The sequence below is a fragment of the Cucurbita maxima genome, unplaced genomic scaffold (genome assembly GCF_002738345.1).
Source record: "Cucurbita maxima cultivar Rimu unplaced genomic scaffold, Cmax_1.0 Cma_Scf00023, whole genome shotgun sequence".
In the NCBI taxonomy this organism is placed as follows: domain Eukaryota; kingdom Viridiplantae; phylum Streptophyta; class Magnoliopsida; order Cucurbitales; family Cucurbitaceae; genus Cucurbita; species Cucurbita maxima.
Window position 1 is genome coordinate 3592202 of NW_019272039.1, and position 26502 is coordinate 3618703.

Below are 26502 nucleotides of genomic sequence, written 5' to 3' on the forward strand. Positions count from 1 at the left end.
ATTGTCTACCTCTCTCATAAATCGTGCTTTATTAGTGTGTTTAATCTCTTCATTGGTGCAAATTAATGGTGGGGACAGCGATTCTTCCACCCATTACTCGGGTTTTTAAAAAATTAAGAAGAAACGTGGCCAAATCGCGAGCGCACTCTTCCCCTCCGAGTATCTTCAGTTCATATATAAAAGCTCACGCGAGCGATATATTTCCGTTGAGAAAATGATGTTATCCATAACATACAAGCTCCAACTCCCTCTCGAATTCATCTTCGTCCGGAATAACGAGTTGGGTGTGTGAGATAGAACCCTAAACCCTCTCACAATTCGGCGACGAGAAAGACGGCCTTGTGGGAGGTGACAATCATTCTTCTTTGTTCGTTTCTCTAATGGCAATCCCCACGTCTCTCTTTCCCTGTTTATCTTTCGGCTCCATGTTCAGTTCTGCTTCTTGTTCTTCCTCGTCGTTATCTTTGCAATCTCTTAGTCTCTTCAAGCCCCATTGCCATGGTTTAAAGATGAACACTCCCACCTCTAATGGGTCACTCGTTGTTAACTGTTCCGCTCGCGAAATGGGTTCCAGCTCTGACCCTTTGAACGGGAGGTATTGGATATGGCCGGCGCCGCCCCTGTTTTTCTTTAATTGCTTTGAAATTATGGACTGAAATCTTGAATAAGTGAAAGTGATTTGTATGTGGGATATGGTTCGATCTCTATGTTGATTTGTTTTGGTTTCTGATGAACTTTTGAGGTGTGGTAGCTTTTGCATAGATGGTTTTCTTGTCGTGAAGTAGATTAGTGAATGTTTTTCTGCAGTAGTAAGTCGAGTGAGTGAAGGATGAGATGTTTTCCATTGTTTTGGAGATTGGATTTGTCTTTTTTTCGTTATTTTCTGTACTGTTGGAATTACCTAGGATGGTGTAGAAACGATTACTTCAAGGATGGAAGATATCATCTTTGTTCTTCCCAACCGAATAAACTCCTGAAGTGTTCGATTGGATATTTGTCTTTCTCGTCTTCTATCTTTAGAAAAATGAAACATAATACTGTACTGAATGGGATTGCTTGTCATCAGGGTTTCTTAATACTTGTACATGAATCTTGTTTTTTTACTAGCTTCTGAATGAGTATATGTACATGGTTTGTTGTGAAAGAAGTGATAAGGATCTCATTGATGGTGTAAAATTGAGGGTGTGGAAACCTCTCTCTAACGGACGCGTTTTAAGAACCATGAGGGAAAGCCCGAAACGGAAAGCCTAAATATGAGAATATTTGCTAGCGGTAGGTTTGTGCTGTTATAAATGATATCAAAGCCAGACACTGGGCGGTGTACCAACGAATATGCTGGCCCCAAAAGGGGTGGATTGTGAGATCCCACATCGGCTGGAGAGGAGGACGAAACATTCCTTATAAAGATGTGGAACCTCTCCCTAGCAGACGCGTTTTAAGAACCTTGAGGGGAAGTTGGAAAGGAGAAGCCCAAAAAAGACAATATCTACTAGTGGTGGACTTGGGCGGTTGCAAATGGTATAAGAGCCAAACACCGGGTGGTGTGCAAGCGAAGATGTTGGGCCCCCAAGAGGGGTGGGTTTTGAGATCCCACATCGGTTGGAGAGGAGACCGAAGCATTCCTTATAAGAGTGTGGAAATCTCTCTCTAGTAGATGCGTTTTAAAAACCTTGAGAGAAAGTCTGAATTGAGAGAAAGTCTGAAAGGGAAAGTCCAAAGAGGACAATATCTACTAGTGGTGGGCTTGGGCCGTTACAAGATAGCTCCAATTTGAATGGGTCTCCTTTACCTTAATGGGTCCTCTGTCAATGAGTTGGTTCAGTTAGCAAAGCCTTGAAATCTGACTATTGTTCTTAAGCTCCCGTTGGATCGTTCTCCAAATTGACTTTGGACAAGGCTTTTCATTTGATCTTCTTGGGAATGAAGTGATTTACTATGATTGTGGAACTATTTGTACTTAGTGATGGCCTATACTTCTCATTGTTTTTCTTATTTTCTGTGGCCTTTTTTGAATGAATTCTCTGCTTATGATGACCTATGACTCTCATGCTGTTGTTTAAAGAGATTTGGTGTTTTTTCTCTTCCTTTTTCCTTATAATCTTTTACTTTAGCATGAAACATCAGATATCATCTATGGCTCCCAATGGGATGATATTAAATGAAGCTTCAATGTCCATGCCATCGTATAAATGGCGACGAGTATTGCTCAAAGTAAGCGGCGAAGCACTTGCTGGTGATGGATTGCAGAATATTGATCCAAAGGTTGGTGTTTGAAGGAGACATTGTGTTACATGCTTCTTTTTAATGATGTTTGGCACCTTGCAGTTCTTTTGAGCTAACTTTTGACTGCAGGTTACCATGGCAATAGCGAGGGAGGTTGCAGCTGTAACTCGTCTAGGCATTGAGGTAGCCCAACCTTTATATGTGTGCAAGATCTTTTTCGTGTTCATATGTTCATGACTTGTTCTTGACCAATTTTTTTCCTTTTAACTCTCAAAAGAACTGAGTAAACAGCTTTGGAGAATCTGATTCTTCACTTGCACTCACCTTACGTTTGTAGACTAGGCCAATGCTATCGTTATGGATGATGTTTTGTTTCAGGTTGCTATAGTAGTTGGTGGAGGTAACATTTTCCGTGGATCTTCGTGGGCTGGAAGTAGTGGTTTGGACCGTTCTTCTGCCGATTACATTGGGTAATTTTCGTTGTACTAGATATCTCTAGACTTTGGCAAACCATTTGCTGTTGCTACCACATTTTGATATTGCAAATACCTTCATACAAGCAACATGAAAATTCACACAAAATGAAGATGGAATAGGAATATATGCCAAATATGTTGTATATATGAAAGGATATCACCCACCTCTAGTAGATATTGTCTACTTCGGTCCATTATGTATCGCCGTCAGTCTCACAGTTCTAAAACACGTTCGCTAGGGAGAGGTTTCTACACCCTTATAAAGAATGTTTCGTTCCTCTCTCCAACCGATGTGGGATCTTAGAGTCCACCCCCTTCGAGGCCAACGTTCTCGCTGGCACTCGTTCCCTTCTCCAAATGTGGGATATCCCAATCCACCCCCTTTTGGGGCTCAACATTCTTGTTGGCACACCGCTCGGTGCCTAGCTTTGATATCATTTGTAATAGCTTAAGCCCACCGCTAGCATATATTGTCCACTTCGACCCATTATATATCACCGCCAGCCTCACAGTTTTAAAATGCGTCCGCTAGGAAGAAATTTCCGCACCTTTATAAAAAATGTTTTGTTTCTCTCTCCAACCGATGTAGGATCTCACAATTATATTGGAGTTACATTCCTAGAAAGTAGAAGCAATCACCACTAGATATTTGACCTTTAGTCTCTAGTATTAATATAGTGGAGTCAAGCGATTGTTATGGGAGAGTAGTCGAGGTGCATGCAAACTAGTCCAAATATCGAGAAAAAGCATGATGGTGGACATTTTACTTTACTGGTTTTGAAATTTTGGTTGTATGTTTCAGGATGTTGGCAACAGTAATGAATGCGATATTTCTTCAAGCGACAATGGAGAGTATCGGTATTCCTACACGAGTGCAGACTGCGTTTCGAATGTCGGAGGTCGCAGAGCCATATATTCGACGAAGGGCTGTCAGGCACTTGGAAAAAGGAAGGGTTGTGATCTTTGCAGCTGGTACAGGCAATCCCTTTTTCACTACAGACACTGCAGCAGCCCTCCGTTGTGCAGAAAGTTAGTCAAATCATTGAACTTCCTACTTCAACTAATGGCTGAAACTTGCTTGATGTTTGGCAACAAATTATCTTTATAGCTGACTTTCAAATCATCTATCCAGTTAACGCTGAAGTTCTACTGAAAGCGACAAATGTCGATGGAGTTTACGACGATGATCCAAGGCGAAACCCGAAGGCACATCTGCTAGAAACTCTTACGTACCACGAGGTGACTTCGAAGGACCTTTCGGTGATGGACATGACTGCCATTACTCTATGCCAGGAAAATAACATTCCTGGTATGTATTATAATTCATCATAGATCACTGTTCTTCCAAATAGCTGAATAACATAAAGCAATGCAAGCTGATGATATTTGCTTAGAATATGAACTGAACCAATGATTATTTGCTTCCTCTTGCAGTTGTTGTCTTCAATCTAACGAAACCGGATAACATATCGAAAGCCATAAAGGGCGAGAGAGTCGGGACATTGATCGGAGGAAAACGAAACTCAATGGTAGTAAGTACATGATGATTATGCTGGTATCGGACCATCCAGTCAGTAAGTGCTCATGAGTAGGGATTTGAAACTTTATAAACTCTTGTGGCTTTACTTTTGGTTTTCCCAAAAGGCTTTATATCAATAGAGATCTATTCTTTGTTTATAAACTCATGATCAATCCTAACAATTCTCCCCTTGAACAAAGTACACCATAGAGTCTCCCTTAAGGCCTATGAAGTCCTCGAATAGTCTTCCATTAATCGAGGCTCGACTCCTTCTCTAGAGTCCTCGAACAAAGTACACCCTTTGTTAGACACTTGAGTTACTTTTGACTATACCTTTGAGACTCACAACTTCTTTTTTCGACATTTGAGGATTCTAAGGGCATGACTTTGATACCATATAACAATTCTTGTAACCCTTTGAGAGATTTGCCCATTTCGTGATAATTCCCTACACTATTTCATCTATATTATAACATGACATCGGACCTTAGATGGACAAAGGCCGAGTCCCTCTCATTTCACCTTATTCAAAATGTAAACAATATGGTTTAGAGGTGATTATGGTTGAATATAGGTGAGGAAGAAGGGTGTGATGGTGGATTGTGCATCTGTTTGGAGTGGTGGCAGAGATTTGAGTTATCCCAACAATTGCTTTAAGCCTTGGACATGGCTTCTGATACTCACCTACTATGAATCAGGTACTCATGTACTGCCTCAAGTCCTCACATGTATAGCCACCCTCCAACTCACCTTCCTTGCTTTGGTCGCAAATTTGACACTATTAGGCTCTCACATGAGAAAAGGAAAGGAGGTGGGTCAGATTTGTTTTCATTTTTTCCTTCAAAATTTGCTTCACTTATATTCCTTTAAACTTAATCCATCTAAGTTCTTGATATCTGAGTATTTCTAGAGAGTTTCTTTCAAATTATACGTTGGTTCGATAACCACGAGTTTCGTGGGTTAGGTTGAATTGGATCAAGTTGAAATCTTTTTAAAAAACTCTATTGTTCTGATTGTAATTGTTTTCAACTTTAATAATTTTTATTAAACAATAAACTCGACCCAATCAAACTATAAAATATTTATGTTTGATTAGTTTGAGTTATCTGTATCATTTATTCAAAAAAATATTAATATAAATAGATTCAATTAAGATTTATCGCTTAATTTCAATATATATTTTTAAAATATTTTAAAGAGATAGCCGAAAAATAATATGAAATTAAATAAGTAATTTAATTAAAAATATTTAATATAAAGTTTATGAAGTATATTAAGGTATTGGATAATTTTTTATAATGTTATTTTATTTTTAAAAGGAACTGAAGAGATCAGACAAACACTTTCCGTCGCTTTGCTTTCAATTCAATCTTCACAATTCCATTTTTGCCCTTCTGATTTACTTTTTTTCTTTTTTTCTTTTTTTGTTAAATAAATAAAAAAAGTTTTTGGAAAGTAATTTCATACGTAGCGATAGGTGCAAACAAACCCCTCCCACCACCGTCACCATGCATGACGTTCATCACAAACAACCTTTGCAACTGCCACCTGTCACTCTCCTGTTGGTCTGTTACTTTTTTTTAAATCTCAGTCCTCCTCATACTCTAATTATCTAATTTCCTTCCATGTTCACCTAATTCTTAAAAAAAAAAAAAAAAAAAAAAAAAAAACATTTTTGAATCTGAAATTAAGTAGGCTTCCTCATCATGAAAGGTCGACGAGCCTTCACTACTAATACGACGCCTTCAATGTCCGAGGCTGAATTCTTAACAGTAGTGGTGCTATCAATGTCATTAACAAAATCTAATTGTGCTTCGAGAAAGTTATCGAGGATGATGGCTAGATTAAGTGGGAGAGAGTGTCGCAACCTCAATGAAAGAAAGTAGGTTGTCACCCCACACGTCAAGACAGACAAGGAGCGACCCTCAAGTAGGTCCATCCAACCATGTTTAGGCCAAGAGTGACAAGTGCCAAAAGTGTGCATTGGAAATAAATTGAGACATACACAAAGTTCGAGAAAACGAGGTGACACGAATATCGAAATAAGCTCGAAGAGAGTCAAGTAGGATTCCAGGCCATGACATCAAAAATCGAGATTTTAGATATGAGTTTCGGCATGCAACTCGAGAATTAAATTTGTCGATAAGAAAGATGAAAGCTCACTAGAGTATTAGTGGAAGCGATCAATAATCAAAATCCATTATCTCGATACGTTGTATATAGCTTTATACAATATGCCTAATAAATAAAAATTATAATTAATAATGGTGTGAGTTAGGTGATGAAAGGGTCCTTAAACCTTAAATCATCCAATCATCTTCAGCCTTACTTTCTCTATAAGAAATAATAAAAAAAAAAATATATATATTTATATAAATACATAAATAAAAATTAGGTGCTTTTGAGTATCCATCCCATTTTTGAAGTTATATGCCAACTTACTTTGGTCAACAACAAACATAATAATCAAAGTTAGAAAAATGACAACGAAGGGTAATCTAATTCCCAAAAATTACCAGTTTTGAGCTAAGATTTAAGAAAATAAAGATTCATTTATTGTCTTAATTGAGCTAATTTAATGAACTTAATTATCACTAACTTGTATCTAATAAGTTACTGATAATCTAACATAAATGAAATTGATTTTTATGTATAGGATGTCCCTAAATTTTTAATTTGAAAATTGGGTTTTAAAAAAATGTCGAACAAAATATGTGTTTTAAAGTTTAGAGATCAAATAGACACAAATATAAATATGGAATATCGATGAAGAAGCCTTGACAGGTTTATATGTCGTGTCCTTAAACTCACTCTTGGGCTCCCTCATCTCTCAATTCAGCTGAGTTGAAGCTCCGGTACTTTCTCTTAGAAGTGCTAACATGCCTAGTTCTTAGGCTTTTGAGCCATAAAAGAAGTGTTGATCATGTTGCTTTTTTGAGTTCATTTCTTTTTTTTTTCCTTCTCTGTGCTTCAAGTTATGACTGAGTTGATTGACAACTCTTGCTTAACAGCAACCTCAACCACTTCTCTAACTACTGTTCCTTTAACTCTAATTATTCTACACCATCATCTCTCCCGTTGGAGTTCTGAGTTTTGAGTTTTGACCACTTTTTCTGTCTATATATTCTCTGGTTTTTACTTTTTGCTTCTGCTTTGGCTTGTTTCTCTCCAGTTTTGTAGCTTTTTTGTGTCTGTTTTGTTTGTAGTTCAGATGCTTTAGAGCGGTTTTTGTGTTCAAAACGGAGCAATGGGCACTTTCCCGCTTGAAACCAGACATAGATTGCCTGCATCCATGTAAGTTTTTGCTTTCTTCTTCATAGCTGCGTTTGTAAAGGATGGATTTACTTCATAATCCAATTGGTACGAGCCTGTCATGCGTGACAGGCGATACGTAATGGGTCAAAATGAACGATATCTACTAGCAGAGGATTTGGTCTGTTATAAATGGTATTAGAGCCCGACACTAGAGTTGGATTGTGCCAGTGAAGACGTTGGCCTCTAAGGAAGGTGGATTGTGAGATCCTACGTCGGTTGGAGAGGGAAACAAAACATTCTTTATAAGAGTGTGGAAACCTTTACCTAGTAGACACGTTTTAAAACTGTGAAGCTGATGACGATATGTAACGGGTCAAAGCGGATAATATCTACTAGTTGTAGGCTTAGGCCTTTATAAATGATATTAGAGCCCGACTAGGAAGTGTGCTAGCCAGGACACTGGATCCCTAAGGGGGGTGGATTGTGAGATCCCACATTGGTTGGAGAGAGGAACAAAGCATTTTCATACGGGTGTAGAAACCTCTTCCCAGTAGACGCAATACATAACGGGCCAAAACAAACAATATCTACTTGTGGTGGGCTTGGGTTATTACAAATGGTATTAGAGCCAAACACTTGATCATGAATCAGGAAGGACGCTGAGCCCTCAAGAGGATGGATTGTGAGATCTCACATCAGTTGTAGAGTAAAATGAAACATTTATTTTTATAAGGATGTGGAAACCTCTCCTTAGTGACGCGTTTTAAAACTGTGAGGCTGACAACGATACGTAACGAGCTAAAACAGACAACATCTACTAGCGGTGGGCTTGGATTGCTACATTTTCATGTCTAGTGATATACCTTAATTGCCGTGAAACTAGCGATTACTTTTGGATATAAACATTCTGACATCAAATCTATTTTCTTAATGGCATATTCCAAAAGAAAACTACAAAGAAGCAAAGTGAAAGATCTGGAAAAGCCCTTAAACTTATCAACCCATGAAAGATTTTCAAGATGCAGGCTTCCTCTCTTGAAACTTGTTCTTCTGTTTGCTGTTTCCGGCACTTTTGTCACACTTTTATACTCTCCTGATGTAAACAACCACATATCAAACACAGCTTCTGGGTATGCTTCCTTTTCTTTCTGCTATCAATTCTGCAGTTTCTAGATCCAAAACATGCTGAAACTTGCTTATTTTCAGGCAAAAGTTTGTGAATAGGTGGATATGGGGCGGCCTGGATCTTCGATATGTATCTCGTCTCGACATCGTTTGGAACGATGTTGTTGAAGTTCTTGATAAGTTAGGAGACAAAAAGGAGTATCAAGGCATTGGGCTCTTGAACTTCAACAAGAGTGAAGTTATCAATTGGAAGCAGCTCAATCCTGATGCAGAACACACTGAGCTGCGTTTGGACTATGCTGAGGAAAATGTGACATGGGATTCCTTATATCCTGAATGGATTGATGAGGAAGAGGAAGCTGAAGTTCCCATTTGCCCGTCTTTGCCGAAGCTACGAGCGCCCGGGAAACGACTCGATTTGATCGTCGTTAAACTTCCTTGTCGAAAGGAGGGCAATTGGTCTAGAGATGTAGCTAGGCTTCACTTGCAGCTTGCAGCTGCTAATGTTGCAGCCTCTGCTAAAGGAAACTATCCTGTCCATTTGCTTTTCATCACAAACTGCTTCCCTATACCGAACTTGTTTGCGTGCAAGGACCTTGTTGCACGCCGTGGTAACGTGTGGCTGTACCGACCAAACTTGAGTGTGATCCGAGATAAACTCCAGCTCCCAATTGGTTCTTGTGAACTTGCACTTCCCTTAAAGGGCAAAGGTCAGTCCTATTACACAACTTTGCTCCACAAACACTTTTTTCTTCAACTAATCTAAAAACTTATCTTGCAAACACAGAGGTTGCATACTCAGGTAATGTGCTACGAGAAGCATATGCTACAATCCTCCATTCAGCTCATGTTTATGTCTGTGGAGCAATCGCAGCAGCACAAAGCATTCGAATGTCGGGGTCAACACGGGACCTCGTGATCCTTGTCGACAAGTCAATCAGTTCATATCACAAGAGTGGCCTAGAGGCAGCTGGTTGGAAAATAAGAACAATGGAAAGAATCAGGAATCCAAAAGCAGAGAAAGATGCATACAATGAATGGAACTACAGCAAATTCAGGCTATGGCAGCTAACAGATTATGACAAGATCATCTTCATCGACGCCGACCTTCTAATCTTTCGAAACATCGATTTCTTATTCGGAATGCCAGAGATCTCAGCAACAGGAAACAATGGCACCCTCTTCAATTCAGGAGTAATGCTCATAGAACCATCAAATTGTACATTCAAACTCCTAATGGATCATATCAATGAATTCGAATCCTACAATGGAGGTGATCAAGGATACTTAAATGAAGTGTTCACATGGTGGCATAGAATCCCAAAACACATGAATTTCTTGAAGAACTTCTGGATGGGTGATGATGAAGAAACAAAACAAATGAAAACAAGGCTATTTGGGGCAGACCCACCAATCCTTTATGTTCTTCATTACTTGGGAAACAAGCCATGGATGTGCTTCAGAGATTATGACTGCAATTGGAATGTGGACATACTCCAAGAATTTGCAAGCGATGTTGCGCATCAACGATGGTGGAAGGTCCACGACCAAATGCCGGAGCTTCTGCAGCAATTTTGCTTGTTGAGATCGAAGCAAAAGGCCCAACTGGAATGGGATAGAATCCAAGCGGAGATTGGGAATTACAGCGACGGCCATTGGAGGATCAAGGTTAAGGACAAGAGGTTGAAGCGATGCATTGACACAGTGTGTTCTTGGAAAGGGATGTTGAGGCATTGGGGCGAGACGAATTGGACTGATGATGAGCCTTATACGCCGACGCCGCCGGCTATCAAGGCCGCCGCCCTCTCTGTTTGAACAATTTTCCGCCATTTTTGAAGATTCTGGTTGATGGGGCTGTGAAATCTTGAGCCGGAATCTTGAAGAACCGAATCAAAATTTTCTCTTTTTTAACGTTGGATTTGAAGTGGATTTAGATTTAATTGATTTCTTAAGAACGATTGATATCACTCCAGAGTTGGATCATGGGTTCTTAGTTTATATGACGAGAAAGAAAAAAAAAATGATTTCTTTATTCCAAAAATACAAATTTAGTTATTCAACTATACATACTTCATAAATTTATCAATTTTTTAAAAATATGTAAAAGTTTGAAATATTTATAAAAAGTATATATATATTCGCAAGAAGCGATTTATTTGAAATTATATTGAGTTAAAAGAAAATCATATTCTCGTGTTTTTTTTCTCTCATCTATTCATAAAAGTGGTTATCGAGCCAACTGCCGTAATAAATGTGTTGAGCTCAATGTAGCTCGACCGATAGAGAATTGCGTCTCGACTCGTATGCAATTTTTTAATTTTTTTTTAATGGACGATATTAGCACGTAGACATTTTTATTTATTTAAATTAAACTATTTTTTAGCTAAGTTAATTTAGTATATAAATATTAAGAGAATGAAGTTCACGAACAAACTGGTTATAAGTTTGAGTGGTTTCCTTATTTGTTTTATAATTTGCCCTAAAAATTATATGTTTAGAAAAAAAAAAAAAGAAAAAAAGGAAAATATATCGGGGGAAAAGAAAACTGTGTTCGCCCCCAAAGTCTTTGAACCCTTTTTCGCCCATAGCTACTACCTTACTCTTCGTCTTCCTCCCACTCACTCTGCAACACAAGATGCTCAAAATATCCGCTCTGAAGATTTAGCTTAGCTTGCCTACGCCTGTATTCTTCTTCAATCATATTCTAGGGTTTACACCGTCGCCGCTTTCTGCCGGAAGCTTTCTTCTTTCATGTGAGTTCTATGTTTCTCTCTTCCTTTAATCTTCTGCGATTTTGTTGTGTTCATGTTTTCAGTTCTGGGTTTTGATCTCTTACTCGTCTTGTCTGGGACTGTATGTGCTGCGAGGTTCTTCCACTTCAAAGTTTGGACCTTTCCGATTATTACTCCCCATGTCCCCAACGCAAATAAATACGCGCTTCTTGGTTTTAGTTTTGCTTTCGCCACTGTAGTTTTCTTCTGTGCTCGAGATTGTTTGTGATTGGGCGTATCTTTGGGAATCGATGACTTGGGATTGAGTTTTTTTTCCCCTTCTCCTGAAGTATTTCAAATGAGAGATAACTTGTGAGAAACGGAGCTGATCTTTCCTTAGGAGTTTATTAAACTTGCATACGGCTCTAGTTCAACTGGATTTGTAGGCGAAGCTAAGTTGATATAGACTGAATAGTTGATGAGTCGAAGATGATCGTTTGGTGGCCAAAAAGAATGCTATATTTTGTTCTACCGTTGACAAATGCTATACTATGGAGTTGATAGAGCTCTTATAGTTTATTTGATTGTCGAAAGTGATTTTTCTTAATGAAGAAAAGGTTAAGTGGCTTGATTTTTGCCATGGAATTTAACCACACGTGTACTGCCTGATGGCTCTCCCACCAACGTAACACTTGTAGTTCAATTGAAAGTCCAGTCTCTTTTAGCATAGTTCTCAGTTCAGTCTCTTTTAGCTACTGCTCCAGATGCGACCGTGACATTCCTATTTGGCTCCAAGTATTGGACATTGCCCCCCTTTTTGTTACCGTTGAAGGGAAGTTTCTTGATTGTTGTTTTAGAAGGATGGCGAGGGCGCACATGATTTTTTAGCCTCTTTTAGTCTTTTTTTACAAGTGGAAGTCCTAATGCCTGGATGGTAGCTCGTGGAAGGATTTATTCAAATAATTGCATTTAAAGGAAAATTGTTTCTAAGAACATCTCTTAGGTGCATACATGATTAAAATGAAGGCCGAGTCATGTGCAGATTTTTTGTGCTTATTAGTGCTGCAATGGATTCCTTTCCTTGATGTTGACATATACAGTAGAGTGGAATGCTCATGCCTTGTTTATTTTATGATAGAGGGAAATATATGCACTTTTGAAGACCCAGCCTTGGATAGTTGGATGTTAATACTTAATGTAGTAGTACTCATTCTGGTCATGGAAAGTTGTTGGACAATTGGATGGAATTTCAAGGTTGGGATGAACCTGCTTGAATTTTGTTTAACAAGACTCTGGTTCGTTGGATTATATCCTTTCTTCTTAGTAAACACCCTCCAAAAAAAAAAAAAAAAAAAAAAAAAAAAAAAAAAAAAAAAAAAAAAAAAAAAAAAAAAAAGAAAGAAGGAAAAGGAAATTGAAAGTATCTATAAGAAATAGAAGGCTAAGTTTATCTTGGCAATCTAGAATTGCTCTTAGAAACACTGTGGATAGACTTCATTTGGTGTGTTGTATACAAATTTTAATTGGGGAATGAAATTATATTGATATTTCTTTTAGGATATTGTATGACAGGTCTATGTAATTAAAATGTTTGTAGTTTGATTGATTTTCTGTCGTAAGTTGTAAATTAGATATTATTATCATTTGTATTGCTTATTAAAACTTTAGGGTGAATCTTAAATGATTTAGCTACTGGTTGTATATATTTTTTATTTTACCTCTTGCTTAAGTCGTAGGTTCTTTTTCCTGCCAAAATTGATTAGACCCCAACATATTAGGTGCCTTGATAGATGTCCTCTTCTGTAGTTAATGTATCACGTTGAGTGTGCTAATGTCAAAATATAATTTTATGCAGTATCTTCACGTGGTTGGTTGATGGAAAGATTAGCAAGGGTGTACAATAATAACTTATGGCAATGGCTTTCTGTTCCACCACAAGAGCAATTGGGCATTAGCACAAATTCATGGAACTAAGTCACCTTTTGTATACAAGCTTGTTTCGAAGGACCTTTATGAGAAAACTATAGCTCATCAAACACATTGGGAATGAATCATGGATTGCCTGAGTTGTGATAAATTACATGGTGAAGGGAGGGATGTATTCATCATAAAATTGACTTTAGAACTTAATAGTCCTTGAAGAGTACATATGGATTGTGTGAAGAGTTACCAAGAGTAATAGTTCAATTGGTCTATCCTTATGGATGTTGTCCACTTCGAGCATTCTATTTGTACCCTGAATGACAATGTAACTTGCGAAATGAGCAACTCCCATCTACTTTTGTGACCATTAAGTGGCTTTGTCATGGTTTGCTACATTGTCTATCCCTTGTACTAATAGTGACTAATGTTCCATACCTTATCATTTTTTGATCTTCAAGCAACCAAAGCGACAAATATGGTGGATAAAATGCGGGGGGTTGATCTCCACAAGAAGAGAAGCCATGTTTGCCACTGAGTTTTTCTAACTGGAGGACATAATTTTCACTTTGAAGTTTGGAGGAAAATTTAAGTGAACAAGCCTCTTCGGTGACGGTGTTGAACTAAGAGGTCATAAGGATGAGAGAATTTTGGGTTAGAGACAGAGAGTGTGAAGGTGTTTCATCTCGTACGATTATTTTTGCTCGATTTCCATGTGAGAGTTAATTAAAGACAATGGGAAAAATCTTGTTGGTCTATGGTATTCGAGCCGATGGAGTGGTTCCATTGAGGAAGTTGGTTGACGTTGGTCATGGTGGTTGAAGAAAAAACAGGCACTTAGAAATTAGGGAGAGAGCATTTTGAGGATCTAACCGTACAAAGCAATTTTCGATATAGAAATAACTGCTTAGTGATAAGAGGAGAGAGCATTTTGAGTGATCTAACTAGGGATGTTCAAAGGAATTCCAAAAATCAATCTGACTGATGAAACCGACCAAGTTGGTCATTGTTGGTTTTGCATTATACAAAACTGACTAATTGGTTGGTTGGAGTTAAAAAAAAATGAAAACATCACTGACCAGTCGATCGAATAATACAAGAATAATTAATAGGAGAGAAAATATGGGTTCATTGTTACTTCCATTTCTCATTAATGCTATTATTGATGAGGGTTTTGAAAAGAAGAGGGCATCGAGGATTTAAAAAATAAACGATATTTTCCCATCATCTTTCTCCTCTCCTCCTACACGACTTCTCTTTTCCTAATTCGACTTCTCTTTTCCTAATTTCTCATTTTCTTCTCTCTTCTCCTCTCTCCACTTTGTCTTACCTGTTCTCTCTCTTCTCTTCCCTCCTCCAATTGGCCACTGACACCAACACGTTGCTATCGATGAACACCTGAGTTCTAACATAAGTCAATTTATGCTCCTATTCTAGTAAAGGATGTAAGTAAGCTTTTTATGGAAACAACAAAATGAACGTTAAATATTTTGGGTACACTAAGGATCATTCTTTAGTCCACTTTTTCAAAAGTTTGCTATGATGTTTCTTTTAAGAATACCATAACACGTGAGGGTAGAGGTTCAAATTTACGACTTGAGCTATGCTCATGTTGGTCATGTCCTTTCAATGTTAGTCTAGGTTTGTACGTTTTTAGGAAGATAGGGTGATCTGTCATGAAGCTTCTAAGTTGTTATAGTGGACTTAGCAGAAAAAAGTGATTCCTTTGCTTGTTTCAGTAAGTACTTTTAAGAAGGAATGAATTGAATCTAGGGATCACATGAGCTTTGGCTTTTAAAAATGCAGTCAAGAGTCTTTACGTCCATTTTAATTCTTGTTTCGGTTGTGTAGGTTCCTGCGGAATTCGATCCTTTTGCAGCATCAAACAATGTGATGCTTAGGAATTATTTGTTTGGCATGGAAGATTATGTGAAACTTGAAAATCCATGGACACCTATGCTTACTTGATTTTTTTACCCTTCTATCTGGATGAAACATAAGTATGGCATAACTTCAATAATTTGTGTATAGGAAGGTTGTAGGGTCTAGTTTCATCAACATGAAGAAGTCTTTGATTGAGTGTATGAAAACTTGTGTGTACGGAAACTGTTTGTAGGGTCTGGTTTCATCAACATTGCATATGGTCTTTGATTGTGTGGAGCAACTCGTGCTTATGGAAACTTTAGGTCACAGTATAATGTCCTGCCGTGCCTCTCTTTGTGTGCTTGCTTGATTTTTCTCGTTGCGCATGATATTAATGATATCTTAGTTAACACGGAATGTCATTGCTTTTATATCCTTGGAATTTCTCATCCCGATGGGTTTTTTTTTTTCTTCATATATCTGGCTAAACTTTTTATAGTGATCACAAGTTGGAATTCTCCAGCTTCTCGCAAATAACTTTTCCTTGAAGTTGTTCCTACAAGCTTCTTTTGATTGAAATGCATCTAACATTTTTCGAAGTATTGGTTGATAGGTAGCAGTATTTAGCGGCAGGAAATTTGGTTATATTGTGAAATATTAGTTATTTGTGAATTATGTAACATAACAACTGAGGGAAGATATAAAGCTCCTCCACTAATATATAACTGATTACAAGTGAGAATATTCATGCTAAATACAAAAGGCTTGGGAAATGAAATGTTGTTTTTTGTTGTTCTTGCGAGATGATTTTATTACATATTGGGTTTCTCTTCTACCTGCAAGTGGAGGGATTCCATCTCATTTAGTGTTAATGTGCCAGATGATTCCAATTAAGGTCAAATTGTCTCTGAATTTCGATAGGGTTGTGTGGCCTAATCTATTATTTTCCAAATATCAACCAATTCAATATATATTATATGTATGACTTGAACTTGACAACAAGGTGGTGAGGACTCGTCATTAAAATTAACTTATTTTCATCCTGCCTTCAGATTTTACTGTATCCAGGAGAACTTCCTTATTGTTATGAGTGGAAGTGGCAGAAAACGCTCGTCAAAGTGGGATTTGAGAGAAGAATCAAGACCTGGTTGGATTTCTCCCGAACTTGCAAGTGATGATGGTTCCAAGCGGTCTGGTATGGAGACCACCAATACTGTTTCAAAATCCAAGAAAGATTGGGGATTGCTGTCAAAGGAACCTTTATCTGAAACCAGAGATTCACATAAGGAGGATTACACTAATAAAGGCTATAATAAAAATATGGAAGGCACTGCTGAGTGGGATGCTGACAAAAGCTACAGCACAAGAATGTCTCCTGGTTTAGATGGATGGAGAAGACATAGCTCTAATCCGTCGGATAGAAATGATTGGAGCAGGTCAGTGAGGTTAGATACACTGGTATTAGCTGAGCTTATGTTAACATCATCATCATAAAAGTATTCAATCTCAAATTTTGTTGCTGAAGTCGTATTTCTTGATGAGTTATTCAAATCTCTGAAGTTTGATCCTGAATTTTCATGTTTGTATATGATCCATTTTGTTCATATGCATTAGTTATCTGGATTTATGTTATTTCTATTAGGATTGGTTAGTTTTGCAATTTCATTATTCTTTAAACTTGCTTGTTTTAATTGTGTTTCAGGGGTAGGAGTAGAAGCAGGAGTTGGAGTAGAAGTCGGAGTAGAAGTAGAACTCCTCCTCGTAGTTTTAAGCGGGACTCAGGATTTCATGATAGGAACAGAAACAGAACCCGTGTTTCAACTCAATTGTGCAGAGATTTTGCTTCTGGCAGATGCAGGCGAGGTGGTGGCTGTCCATTTCTTCATCCAGAAAATCAAAATCTGGATGACAGCTGGGAAAGTCGGAACAAGAAGGGGGGCCGATCCGTAAGATCAACTCCCCATGATTTTAGGGACTATTCCAGGAGCGGAAGGCCAGCTGCTCCTTGTACCGACTTTGTGAAGGGAAGGTGTCATAGGGGAGAATCTTGCAAGTATCCTCACGACAGTGGATTTCATGAACTATCACGAGGTTCTTCAAATGATATTAGTAGAGACAGGGAAAATGATAGGAGTAAAGAAGCATATTTATCACGTGGTGAGCGTGAACCTTCCAGTAGCAGTCTTGTTATCTGTAATTTTTTTGCTGCTGGAACTTGTCGTAATGGAAAAAATTGTAAGTATTCTCATCAGAGCCAGCCATGTGCGAGTCTAGAGAGGAAGTCAAGTGCTGATAGATGGGAACAAATCGAATGTTCAGATGGTAGGGAACGGTTGTGGGATGGCTCAAAATCAAATGAGTTGGCCAGTGGTTCAGATTTTACTCAGTTGAGAGAGGAAAAAAACAAACAAATTGCTAGTCAAGAATCAAGATATACATGGCCTTCGGAACTAAAAGGAGGTCATGGTTTGAATAACGAGAGCAAAATTCAGTGGGATCAAGCTGCTAGCATCAAGGCAGTTCAGAACAGCAAGAATGATATCATTCTGAGCAAGCCTGAGGATACTGGTGGTTGCATAGGCACTTCTGATTCTAGAGGTCACAGAAAGTGGCCAAGTGATGATATGGAGATGTCTCCTGATTGGCACTTCCCGGTGCAACCATCGAATCACGTGGTGAAAGGAGATTGCAACATTATTCTGGATTCTGGCTCTCAAACTTCTATGGCTTTAGCCACTCTCAGCCATGCGATAGTTCAAGAAGCTTTGGCTAAGAAGCAAGACGTTACCATAGAGCCTCTGACAGTTGATAATACTCATTTTAGGCAAAACCATAATTTAACAAAAGATGTTACTATGGCATCAGTATTCAATGATAAGATAACAATTGACAAAACTATTGCTTCACATGCTGAAGGCAATCCTTCTGGTAACATTGTCCTTGGACAAAAAATGGCATATCACCCCGACCATCCAGGCGGAAGTGTAATGAATCCGAACGTTGCAGATGGCATTTTCAAAGTCAAACCACGAGAGGATGATAGGAGCATGCCAGGGATTAATCCTGTAACAACTATCACTCCGAACATGGTAACCAGTGACCAAATTACCCAATTAACTAACCTTTCCGTTTCTCTAGCTCAATATTTTGGAAATGTGCAACCATTGCCTCAATTATATGCCTCCCTTAGTACACATAATGTGTCAGAAATACCTTCCTTCCCTTATTCTGATGCACCAGTCGGTGCTTTGGGTACGTTGATGAAGACAAGTCCTATAATTGAATGCTCGAAGCAACATGACTCTACTGTCTGCAATAGCTTAGAGGTGAAGAAGCTTGAAGCCACTAAAATACCTTCAGACTCTTTACTGAATTTCACTGGACAGAAAAGCATGATAGATGCGAAGGATGAAGTACAGATACCAATTTTTCCTCTATCATCCGATCCTTCTAACAAGATTGCCATCTCTGCAAAAGAAACACTGAATGAAAGTGATGCAATAAATCATGGGAAGCGAGCCGCTGAAGGTGAGGCTAACAACAAGAAGAATGGTGATGGGGATAATGAGAACAGGACTGAAGCAGGGGCGAATGAGGATTCTGAAGAGAATGATACTGCAGAAAATGCGAATGGAAATGATGGGGTCCATGACAAGAAGAAAGGTAAGGATACTAAGGGAATTCGTGCTTTTAAATTTGCACTCGTGGAGTTCGTCAAGGAGCTTCTAAAACCTACATGGAAGGAAGGTCATATCAGCAAAGATGTTTATAAGACCATAGTCAAGAAAGTGGTGGACAAAGTGACAGGTACCCTGCAGGGGGGTCATATTCCTCAAACGCAGGAGAAAATTGATCAGTATCTTTCATTTTCAAAATCAAAGCTCACTAAACTTGTCCAGGTAACAAATTTCTTTTCAACTTTCTCTTCCTATCATTCTTCTTTTCTATTTTATGCTTTGCACTGGACATGGACTATTTTGTTTCGTTTATCATATATATATATACACACACATTTCATCTTACTTTAACAGTACTAACTGCTGCTTTTTATAATTTGTTATTCCTTCTGAAGGCCTCATATGTTCTTTTAATAAATAAATTAGATGCCTTAATTACGCCAGTGTAGCAGCTCTGGGAGGACCATTAGCATTAAACATGCTTTATCAGCATTGTTTTGCTTATTTACTTAATAACCCTTCCCGAAAACTTTCCATCATCTCCTCGGTTATTTTTTTGTGAGAGTGCTACACTTTTTTGATATTTTTTTAAAGTTCTTCTCCCTCCTGTCCTTATTATAGCTGGGTATTCTATTTCCAGTTTGTTTGGGGCGGTCGTTCGTAGTCTCTTAATCCATCATAATCCTTTCTTTTTTTTGTTAGTAATTGTATCCTTGTTTGATTCTATGTTTGTCCCTTTCCTAGACTTGTTATTTCTTTTCTTCTTTTTGGAAGCTTAAAATTTAAAATCTCGAAGAAGGTTCATTTTTTTCACTTGGTCAGTAGCCTTGGGAAGGATTAGCACTTTAGACATTTTGTGGAGATCCTCCAAAAAGAAGAGTTACCTAAAATCTAAAAACAGGTGGTTGTTTTAGATAAGTGCATTGTACGCTGCCAAGTTTTGGTTGCACAACAGGTGGTTGTTTTAGAAAGCAGCGTAACTGGTCAAAGTGGGATGCGAGCATTGGTTTTAGGCTAATTATTTGTAATGAAAACCATTTTTTTCTTTTGGTATTTCTTAGTTAGTGAGTGTTAGAGCACCCACTTGTGGAATGAGTACATATCATGTTCTGCTGTTTCTTAAATTTATTTTACATTCATATGATTAGTACAAGTCCATTATGAAATGTGAATAGATAACATATAATTCACAAATAATTAGGAATCTTAATTCTTACGGTTCTTGATCCATTCCAACACACAATGCACATTAGGTTAGAATAATCATTCACATTTTAATTAACAATCTGACTGCATTTTTTTTTAAGATTGATGAAAAGTTGGAGCAATACAAGAATGGTCTAACCCCTCAACAGGTAAAGGAGTACAGAACTTTATGATCTCGCAGCATTTTATAGTACAAGTGCAATGCCTGAAGAAAGGGAACTCAATTGAAGCCTGCTATAACAACCCAAGCCCACCGCTAGTAGATATTGTCCGCTTTGGCCTATTACATATCTCTGTCAGCCTCACGGTTTTAAAACGCGTCTACTAGGGAAAGGTTTCTACACCCTTATAAGGGATGTTTCGTTCTTCTCTCCAACCAATGTGGGATCTCACAATTCATCCTCCTTGGGAGCTCAGCGTCCTCGCTGGCACACTGCTTGGTGTCTAGCTCTGATACCATTTGTAACAGCCCAAGCCTACCACTAACAAATATTGTCCATTTTAGCCCATTACGTATCGCCGTCAGTCTCATGGTTTTAAAACACGTCTACTAGGGAGAGGTTTCCACACCCTTATAATGTATGTTTTGTTCTCCTCTCCAACCAATGAGAGAGAGATCTCACATGTTACAATGAAACATAAGCTAAATTCAGCAACTATGTGGTTCTACCACAGTTTAACAAACTTTTCTTATTTGAAGAGGACAACCCCTGGATTAGGATTGAAGGAAAATATTATCTCAAGAAAGGCAATATCTACTGTGAGAAACTTAGTGAAGCATGCCAAAAAGTTGAATAACCGACAAACAATGCTTACTAGGGCCTTAATTTTGGGAGCATTATTTGCTTGGCTGGGTATTTAGGTACTTGAATTCTCAAAATGATATTAACAGATTCATCCAACATGGCTTTCATTCATCCTAAGGTTGGTTTCTCCGTTACGACATTTGCTCAAGAGCTTCGAAAGAGTTGCAAACCCAAGTCTGTTATTGTGATTACTCAGATTGAAGAGCCATTGTTTGATCCTTTCCTTAGGATAGAGGCCCCTTTCCCTTTTGTCCCTTGGTTGTTTAATTGGCTTGGTTGTTCAGTTTCCTACCAATAATATTAGCTTAGCAATACTAACGATAAAAATGAAAATAAAGCGTTTTGCTAATGCATTGAATAATGTTTATCAGGTTGTCAAGAAAGAAAGAATTATTCTCAATTTGTTCTCAAAGCAACATTTATTATTGTTGGTTGATATAGCAAAAATGGCGCCCCATCCTTGTTGCGAGACAAGCGATGCTGCCAGAGACTATTATGTGCGACAGTATGTTTTTCAGCTATCATGGGAATCATACTGTGAAATAATCTTGGACCATAATTGAAGCTTAGCACTATGTGCCATCCCCGCATCGATGTCCTAATGAAACTCACAAAGCATTAGAAGACTTTGTTTGATGTTTGAGCTCACCTGAATCAGTACAAGTAAAATCTAGCATTACGGAGCGAAATACGATATACTGAGGCTCTTAGACCGACTGAATTTAATGCACTTTCTTACATCAACTGATGGTTATATCTAAAGTGCAGTATAAAATCCATTAGAGGGTCGTGCAAAACTTGACTGGAACGCATCGAACCTGTGCAGCAGTCTGCTAATAGGAAAAAAAAACTTGAAAAGGGTGACTTGGTATAGCTATCTTAGGCTTTTTTTGAAGATCCATGTGAAAGCACATCGTTTTATGGTCATTGTTCTTATGTTTGTGGCATATTCATTCTTGATAAAGTGATGTATTTGCTTCAGTCTCTTTTAAGAGTTCTGTTGCTGATCTTTCCAGATTAGAATTCTCTATGTTTCTTCCTCTATGTTCGAGTGGAGACTGTTATTTCTGTATAAAACGTTTTGTCAATGTCTCTTGTTTCCTTGTCAGGCATACGTGGACAGAGTTCAGAAGACGAGTTGACGAGGCGAGGTTGTCGAAGAACATCGTATTTTTTCTTTTATATAAATCCTGTGTACTAATTTGATAGAATGATGCAGCATTCTGAATGATGTTTATCATGTCTTACTAATGTAGTGTAATGTATGTCCCTATTAGCAGTCTTAGGTACACCTTTCTTCTGCCTTCTGCAAATTTGTTGCTTTTAGTTTGTGCATTCTTCATCTTTTATTGTTGTATGAATGGCTACCACTTTTCCAGGACCTCATTCTTCGCCAAGGCCTTGCAATTTTTTTTTACTTTTTATAAATAATTTTATTTGTTTGTTTGTTTGAGTTGAATCGACTCGGTTCACTTTTTATGTTGTGAAGTCCAGTAACTAATACTATTAAATAAAATAGCGAGATGAGATTTATTGATTAGTAAGCCTATGGTGTTGGTAGGGTCGGGATCGTGGGTGATCCTTTTATAATTGTTATTCTATGTTCCAGGTTTGGAATGGACGATCGTTTTTGTTTCAAATCAAATAATTGTGTTCGTTTCAATTGCTAGAATCAAACGATATGGTATGAAGAATACTTATTTATTTTAAACAACTTAGAATGACACAACGAATGGAAGTGGTGACAATGACTTGGTGTGTCGGAGAAAAAGCGAGGAGGTCGGAGGAGGAAAGAAGGGAAAAGAGAATGGAGGAGGAGGTTAAAAATACGTATGTTAAATGCATATTTACCGAATCGAGTGAATTCAAATTTTCTATCAAATAATCAATATACCCAATATGAATGAGTTTGTGAAGGGTAGAAGAGTGTAAGGATGTGTTAGTCAGAGCACAGATTAGGAGGAGGGGCAGTGGGGTGCACAAATTTTGTAAATTGATATCAATGACTGTAAATGCATGCTTTTCTGTTCCTTTCCCTATAAAAACCTTACCCTTCCATTTTTCTTTGCTCTTTTGGGTTAATTTTCTCTTCCAAAAAGCATCCAACCACTAACAATATGGTGTGGGAAAAGTGGTTAGTCTAAGTACTTAGCTTAGAGGACTCATTTTGACTGAAATAAGAACGGGATTTACCGAAATTCAAATTATTCATAGTCGAGATTAGAACGAACGGTCTTAATTAGTGAATAAGTGTATTTTTTTTCTCTCTAAAGATTTACCTTATCTTTGTTGAAGTCCGAGATAACAGAATCTCAATATAACAATAATATATTTCTACCTTGTTTAGGGCAAAGAAATTGTTAGTAAAGAAACTTGAAAATTGAAACAATAAACGAAAAATCAAATGGGTTTTTAGGTTTTCGATTTTAACATTTTTTTGTTCCAGCAGAGATTGGGAACATGTTGTGTACAAAAAAAGCTAAATTAGTATACCCTTTATGGCCTCCATTTATGTTGACTCCATCACTTGATGGTCCTTGCCCTAAAGTCCTTCCTAACTTTTACAATACAACCAATAAATGGTCAAGTCTTGAACCCTCCTACTCCATATCTAGGGTTTCTCGGGTAAGATTACGTAATTCGTAGCGATCGAGTGTCGGTTTGATCGCAATTATATGGTAAACTCTGTGACATCAGGGATCATGATCTTGAAACTGTTCCAATTGGTTAAAAGCTAAATTTCATCGAGTTTTGATTAGTTAATTATATAATTCGACATCAACATAATAGATTCATCATTGAAGTTTTTTATCCGTATAAATTTCTTCCGTTGAAGAATTATTTATCAATAAAGAAGATGAGCGAACATCTGATTAGTTTGTTTGTGTATTTCATACAAGTTAATAAATATGTTCAAATGTAATGAATTTGAAAGTTTCTTTTTTTAGTTGGACTATTAAAGCTTTGTATAAATTTCATAAACTTCTCAAAATTTTAGCTATAAATTTCGAACAACGAGAACATATTACACACAGATCATTCATGGCGTATAATTCAAACTCATAATTTCTCAGTAGCCCAGTTTAAAACAAACTTCATATTTTCAAGAACAAAACGAAACACAAACCCTAATCAACAAGAACACGAAGCTCAAAAGCGTTACAAAAATAGTCAAACCGAATCGAGCAAGTACACATTTGGAAGCTAATGAAGAACTCATATCACTACAAAAAGTATAAGAACTAGTAGTATAGTGTATGTGTTTGAGGATAATGAAAAAAAGCTTACAAAACCCTAGCTGTGCCTAAAAATGGAGGCTCTGAAAACCCTAGAATGATTGCATTAGGGCATGCGCAAAATTATATGAAAAACATGCCTCTTTTCATATCTTTTCTCAATGATCTTAAAATTTTGAATAAAAAACTAAAAACCCTTTTGATCTCTTGATGATCTTAAGAATTTGAATCTAAAACCAAAAATGCTTTTGATCTCTTGATGATCTTAAGAATTTGACTCAAAAACCAAAAACCCTTTTGATCTCTTGATGATCTTAAGAATTTGAATCAAAAACCAAAAACCCTTTTGATCTCTTGATGATCTTATGAATTTGAATCAAAAACCAAAAACCCTTTTGATCTCTTGATGATCTTATGAACTTGAATCTAAAACTAAAAACCCTTTTGATCTCTTGATGATCTTATGAATTTGAATCTAAAACTAAAAACCCTTTTAATCAATTGATGATCTTATGAATTTGAATCAAAAAACCAAAAACCCTTTTGATCTCTTGATGATCTTATGAATTTGAATCTAAAACTAAAAACCCTTTTGATCTCTTGATGATCCTCATATCTAATTTGGAGTTAACCTAAAAAAATTGATACTTTAAAAGGTGATGACAAAAGAAAGCCCAGCAGATGGGGTAGCAGAAGATGAAGGAATATGGCAAGGCCTTTGATTACTAGGGGCAAAATCTTCCATAAAAAGGCACAAAATAATGTTAGCCCTAGATCACTCCTTTTTCTTCTTTGCCCATCCAAATTTCTTGCTATTTTCTTCATCCCTCTCTTAACCATCTTTTTCACTTCTTCTACCACAAAAAACCCTCTTTCTTTGTGGCCTTTTATAGAATCATTTCAACTTCAATTCCCATACCCTAGTTTTTCTTCACCCCATCACCCTCTTCCATGGAGCCCCATCACCTCCCAAACCCCTCTTCCCATCTCCAATTTTCCGCCATCGACGATCCCGACATTGTTCACCTTCACCATGTTCACGAGCTCAGTTCTATTTGGCCGTCGTTGTTGCCTCATCAACCGCTCCCTACCTCATCCACCCATCTGATGTCAGGCTACGGTATGTTTAAATAACATTACAAGAGTTTGAACACAAGATTTCGTGTTAAATCGTAATTTAAGTGAATTGGGCAGGTAATGATCAAGAAGAGCCAGAAGAAGAGCTTGGTGCTATGAAGGAGATGATGTACAAGATCGCCGCGATGCAGCCAGTCGATATCGACCCATCAACTATTCGAAAACCCAAGAGACGAAACGTTCGAATCAGCGATGACCCACAAAGCATTGCCGCTCGTCTTCGTCGAGAAAGAATCAGCGAAAAGATCAGAATTCTTCAAAGGCTTGTCCCTGGAGGAACAAAGATGGATACAGCTTCAATGCTAGATGAAGCCATTAGGTATGTCAAGTTCTTGAAAAGACAAATCCAATTTCTTCAGTCAACTCAGCCGAGCACCGGCGACTGCGCAGCCGCCGGAGGGTGGCCATTTCCATTCCATAAGGCTAATGCTTCAAACTCCTCGTCCACTTCCATGGAAGCTACTCCAACCATTATGCCATCAGGATGGTGAGCATTAATATCAACCAAATTAAGTGTATGGTTGTGATTAATTACTAATCAATATGTTCGTAATTGTACGTTCAAATAGAATCGTAAGGATAAAACACTACATCATCGACGTTTGAAACAACAATTTGATATGTTATGAACGAAAATCGAAGCTCTAAACGTAATTAAACGATTAAAATCATTGTTGAGTTAAGGGAGGTGGAATAATGATTAGTGTATGCTAAGGTTACGTAGGATCATAATATGATATGTTAAAAAGGGAAGTATCATTTGGAGTGTTGAAGTATGGCAGGAAAGGTTGTTTGGCCGACTCTCCTTCTTGGAATTAACACTGACGTGAGGTCATCTTCAAAATCATTACAATTTTTTTTTTCTTTTTTTCTTTTCATGAATCTCCTCTTTGTCCCTCACAATATAGAATAAAGAGAGACTTAAAAGGTGAAGATTTTCAAGATATGTACTAAAAAGGAATAAGAGAATAAATGTATTGTTTTATGTCATTGTTTTGGTATATAAAAGTGATCTAAAATTCCTACAGAATGTGGTAGGTTCTTTGAAAGTTCGAGTAGGGTCTAAGATCGTTAGGTGTACTGTAACTTATTAATTTTAGCTCGTTGATTTTAATATGTAGTTGTTTTTCTATAATTCGATAGTAAAACTGTGGGATTCTATGTGCGTTGGAAAGGGGAACGAAACATTTTTTTATAAGGGTGTGGAAACCTCTCCCTGGTACATGTGTTTTAAAAAACTGTGAGACTTATGACAATACTTAATGAGTCAAAGTGGATAATATCTGCTAGTGGTGGGTTTGAGCTGTTACAAATGGTTTTAGAGTCAAACATTCCCAGTGAGGACGCT

The 26502-nt window shown here is 37.6% G+C and overlaps 4 protein-coding genes across 6 annotated transcripts; all 4 read left to right on the top strand.

Moving 5' to 3' along the window:
• The first annotated feature begins 189 nt into the window (after positions 1–189).
• LOC111496785 (uridylate kinase-like) lies at positions 190–4381 on the top strand. Its single transcript, XM_023147301.1, has 7 exons — positions 190–595; positions 2112–2262; positions 2353–2406; positions 2602–2693; positions 3502–3728; positions 3832–4008; positions 4134–4381. The coding sequence occupies exons 1-7, from the start codon at positions 381–383 to the stop codon at positions 4241–4243; spliced, it is 1026 nt and encodes a 341-aa protein (XP_023003069.1). The 5' UTR covers positions 190–380; the 3' UTR covers positions 4244–4381.
• Positions 4382–7134: 2753 nt separating this feature from the next.
• On the top strand, positions 7135–10538 carry LOC111496783 (UDP-glucuronate:xylan alpha-glucuronosyltransferase 1-like). Its single transcript, XM_023147299.1, has 4 exons — positions 7135–7512; positions 8421–8603; positions 8680–9308; positions 9386–10538. Exons 1-4 carry the CDS (start codon positions 7466–7468, stop codon positions 10411–10413), a joined length of 1887 nt encoding a protein of 628 aa, XP_023003067.1. The 5' UTR covers positions 7135–7465; the 3' UTR covers positions 10414–10538.
• Positions 10539–11128: 590 nt separating this feature from the next.
• On the top strand, positions 11129–22167 carry LOC111496818 (zinc finger CCCH domain-containing protein 55-like). Of its 2 annotated transcripts, none has more exons than XM_023147341.1 (4): positions 11129–11351; positions 16145–16537; positions 16795–18991; positions 21891–22167. In XM_023147341.1, the coding sequence occupies exons 2-4, from the start codon at positions 16179–16181 to the stop codon at positions 21921–21923; spliced, it is 2589 nt and encodes an 862-aa protein (XP_023003109.1). In that variant the 5' UTR covers positions 11129–11351; positions 16145–16178; the 3' UTR covers positions 21924–22167. The 2 variants fall into 2 exon arrangements, with proteins under 2 accessions (XP_023003109.1, XP_023003110.1); XM_023147342.1 differs by having other exon boundaries at positions 11130–11351; positions 16145–16528.
• Positions 22168–24570: 2403 nt separating this feature from the next.
• On the top strand, positions 24571–25784 carry LOC111497092 (transcription factor HEC3-like). Of its 2 annotated transcripts, none has more exons than XM_023147728.1 (2): positions 24571–25137; positions 25212–25784. In XM_023147728.1, exons 1-2 carry the CDS (start codon positions 24969–24971, stop codon positions 25643–25645), a joined length of 603 nt encoding a protein of 200 aa, XP_023003496.1. In that variant the 5' UTR covers positions 24571–24968; the 3' UTR covers positions 25646–25784. The 2 variants fall into 2 exon arrangements, with proteins under 2 accessions (XP_023003496.1, XP_023003497.1); XM_023147729.1 differs by having other exon boundaries at positions 25227–25784.
• Positions 25785–26502: the final 718 nt, after the last annotated feature.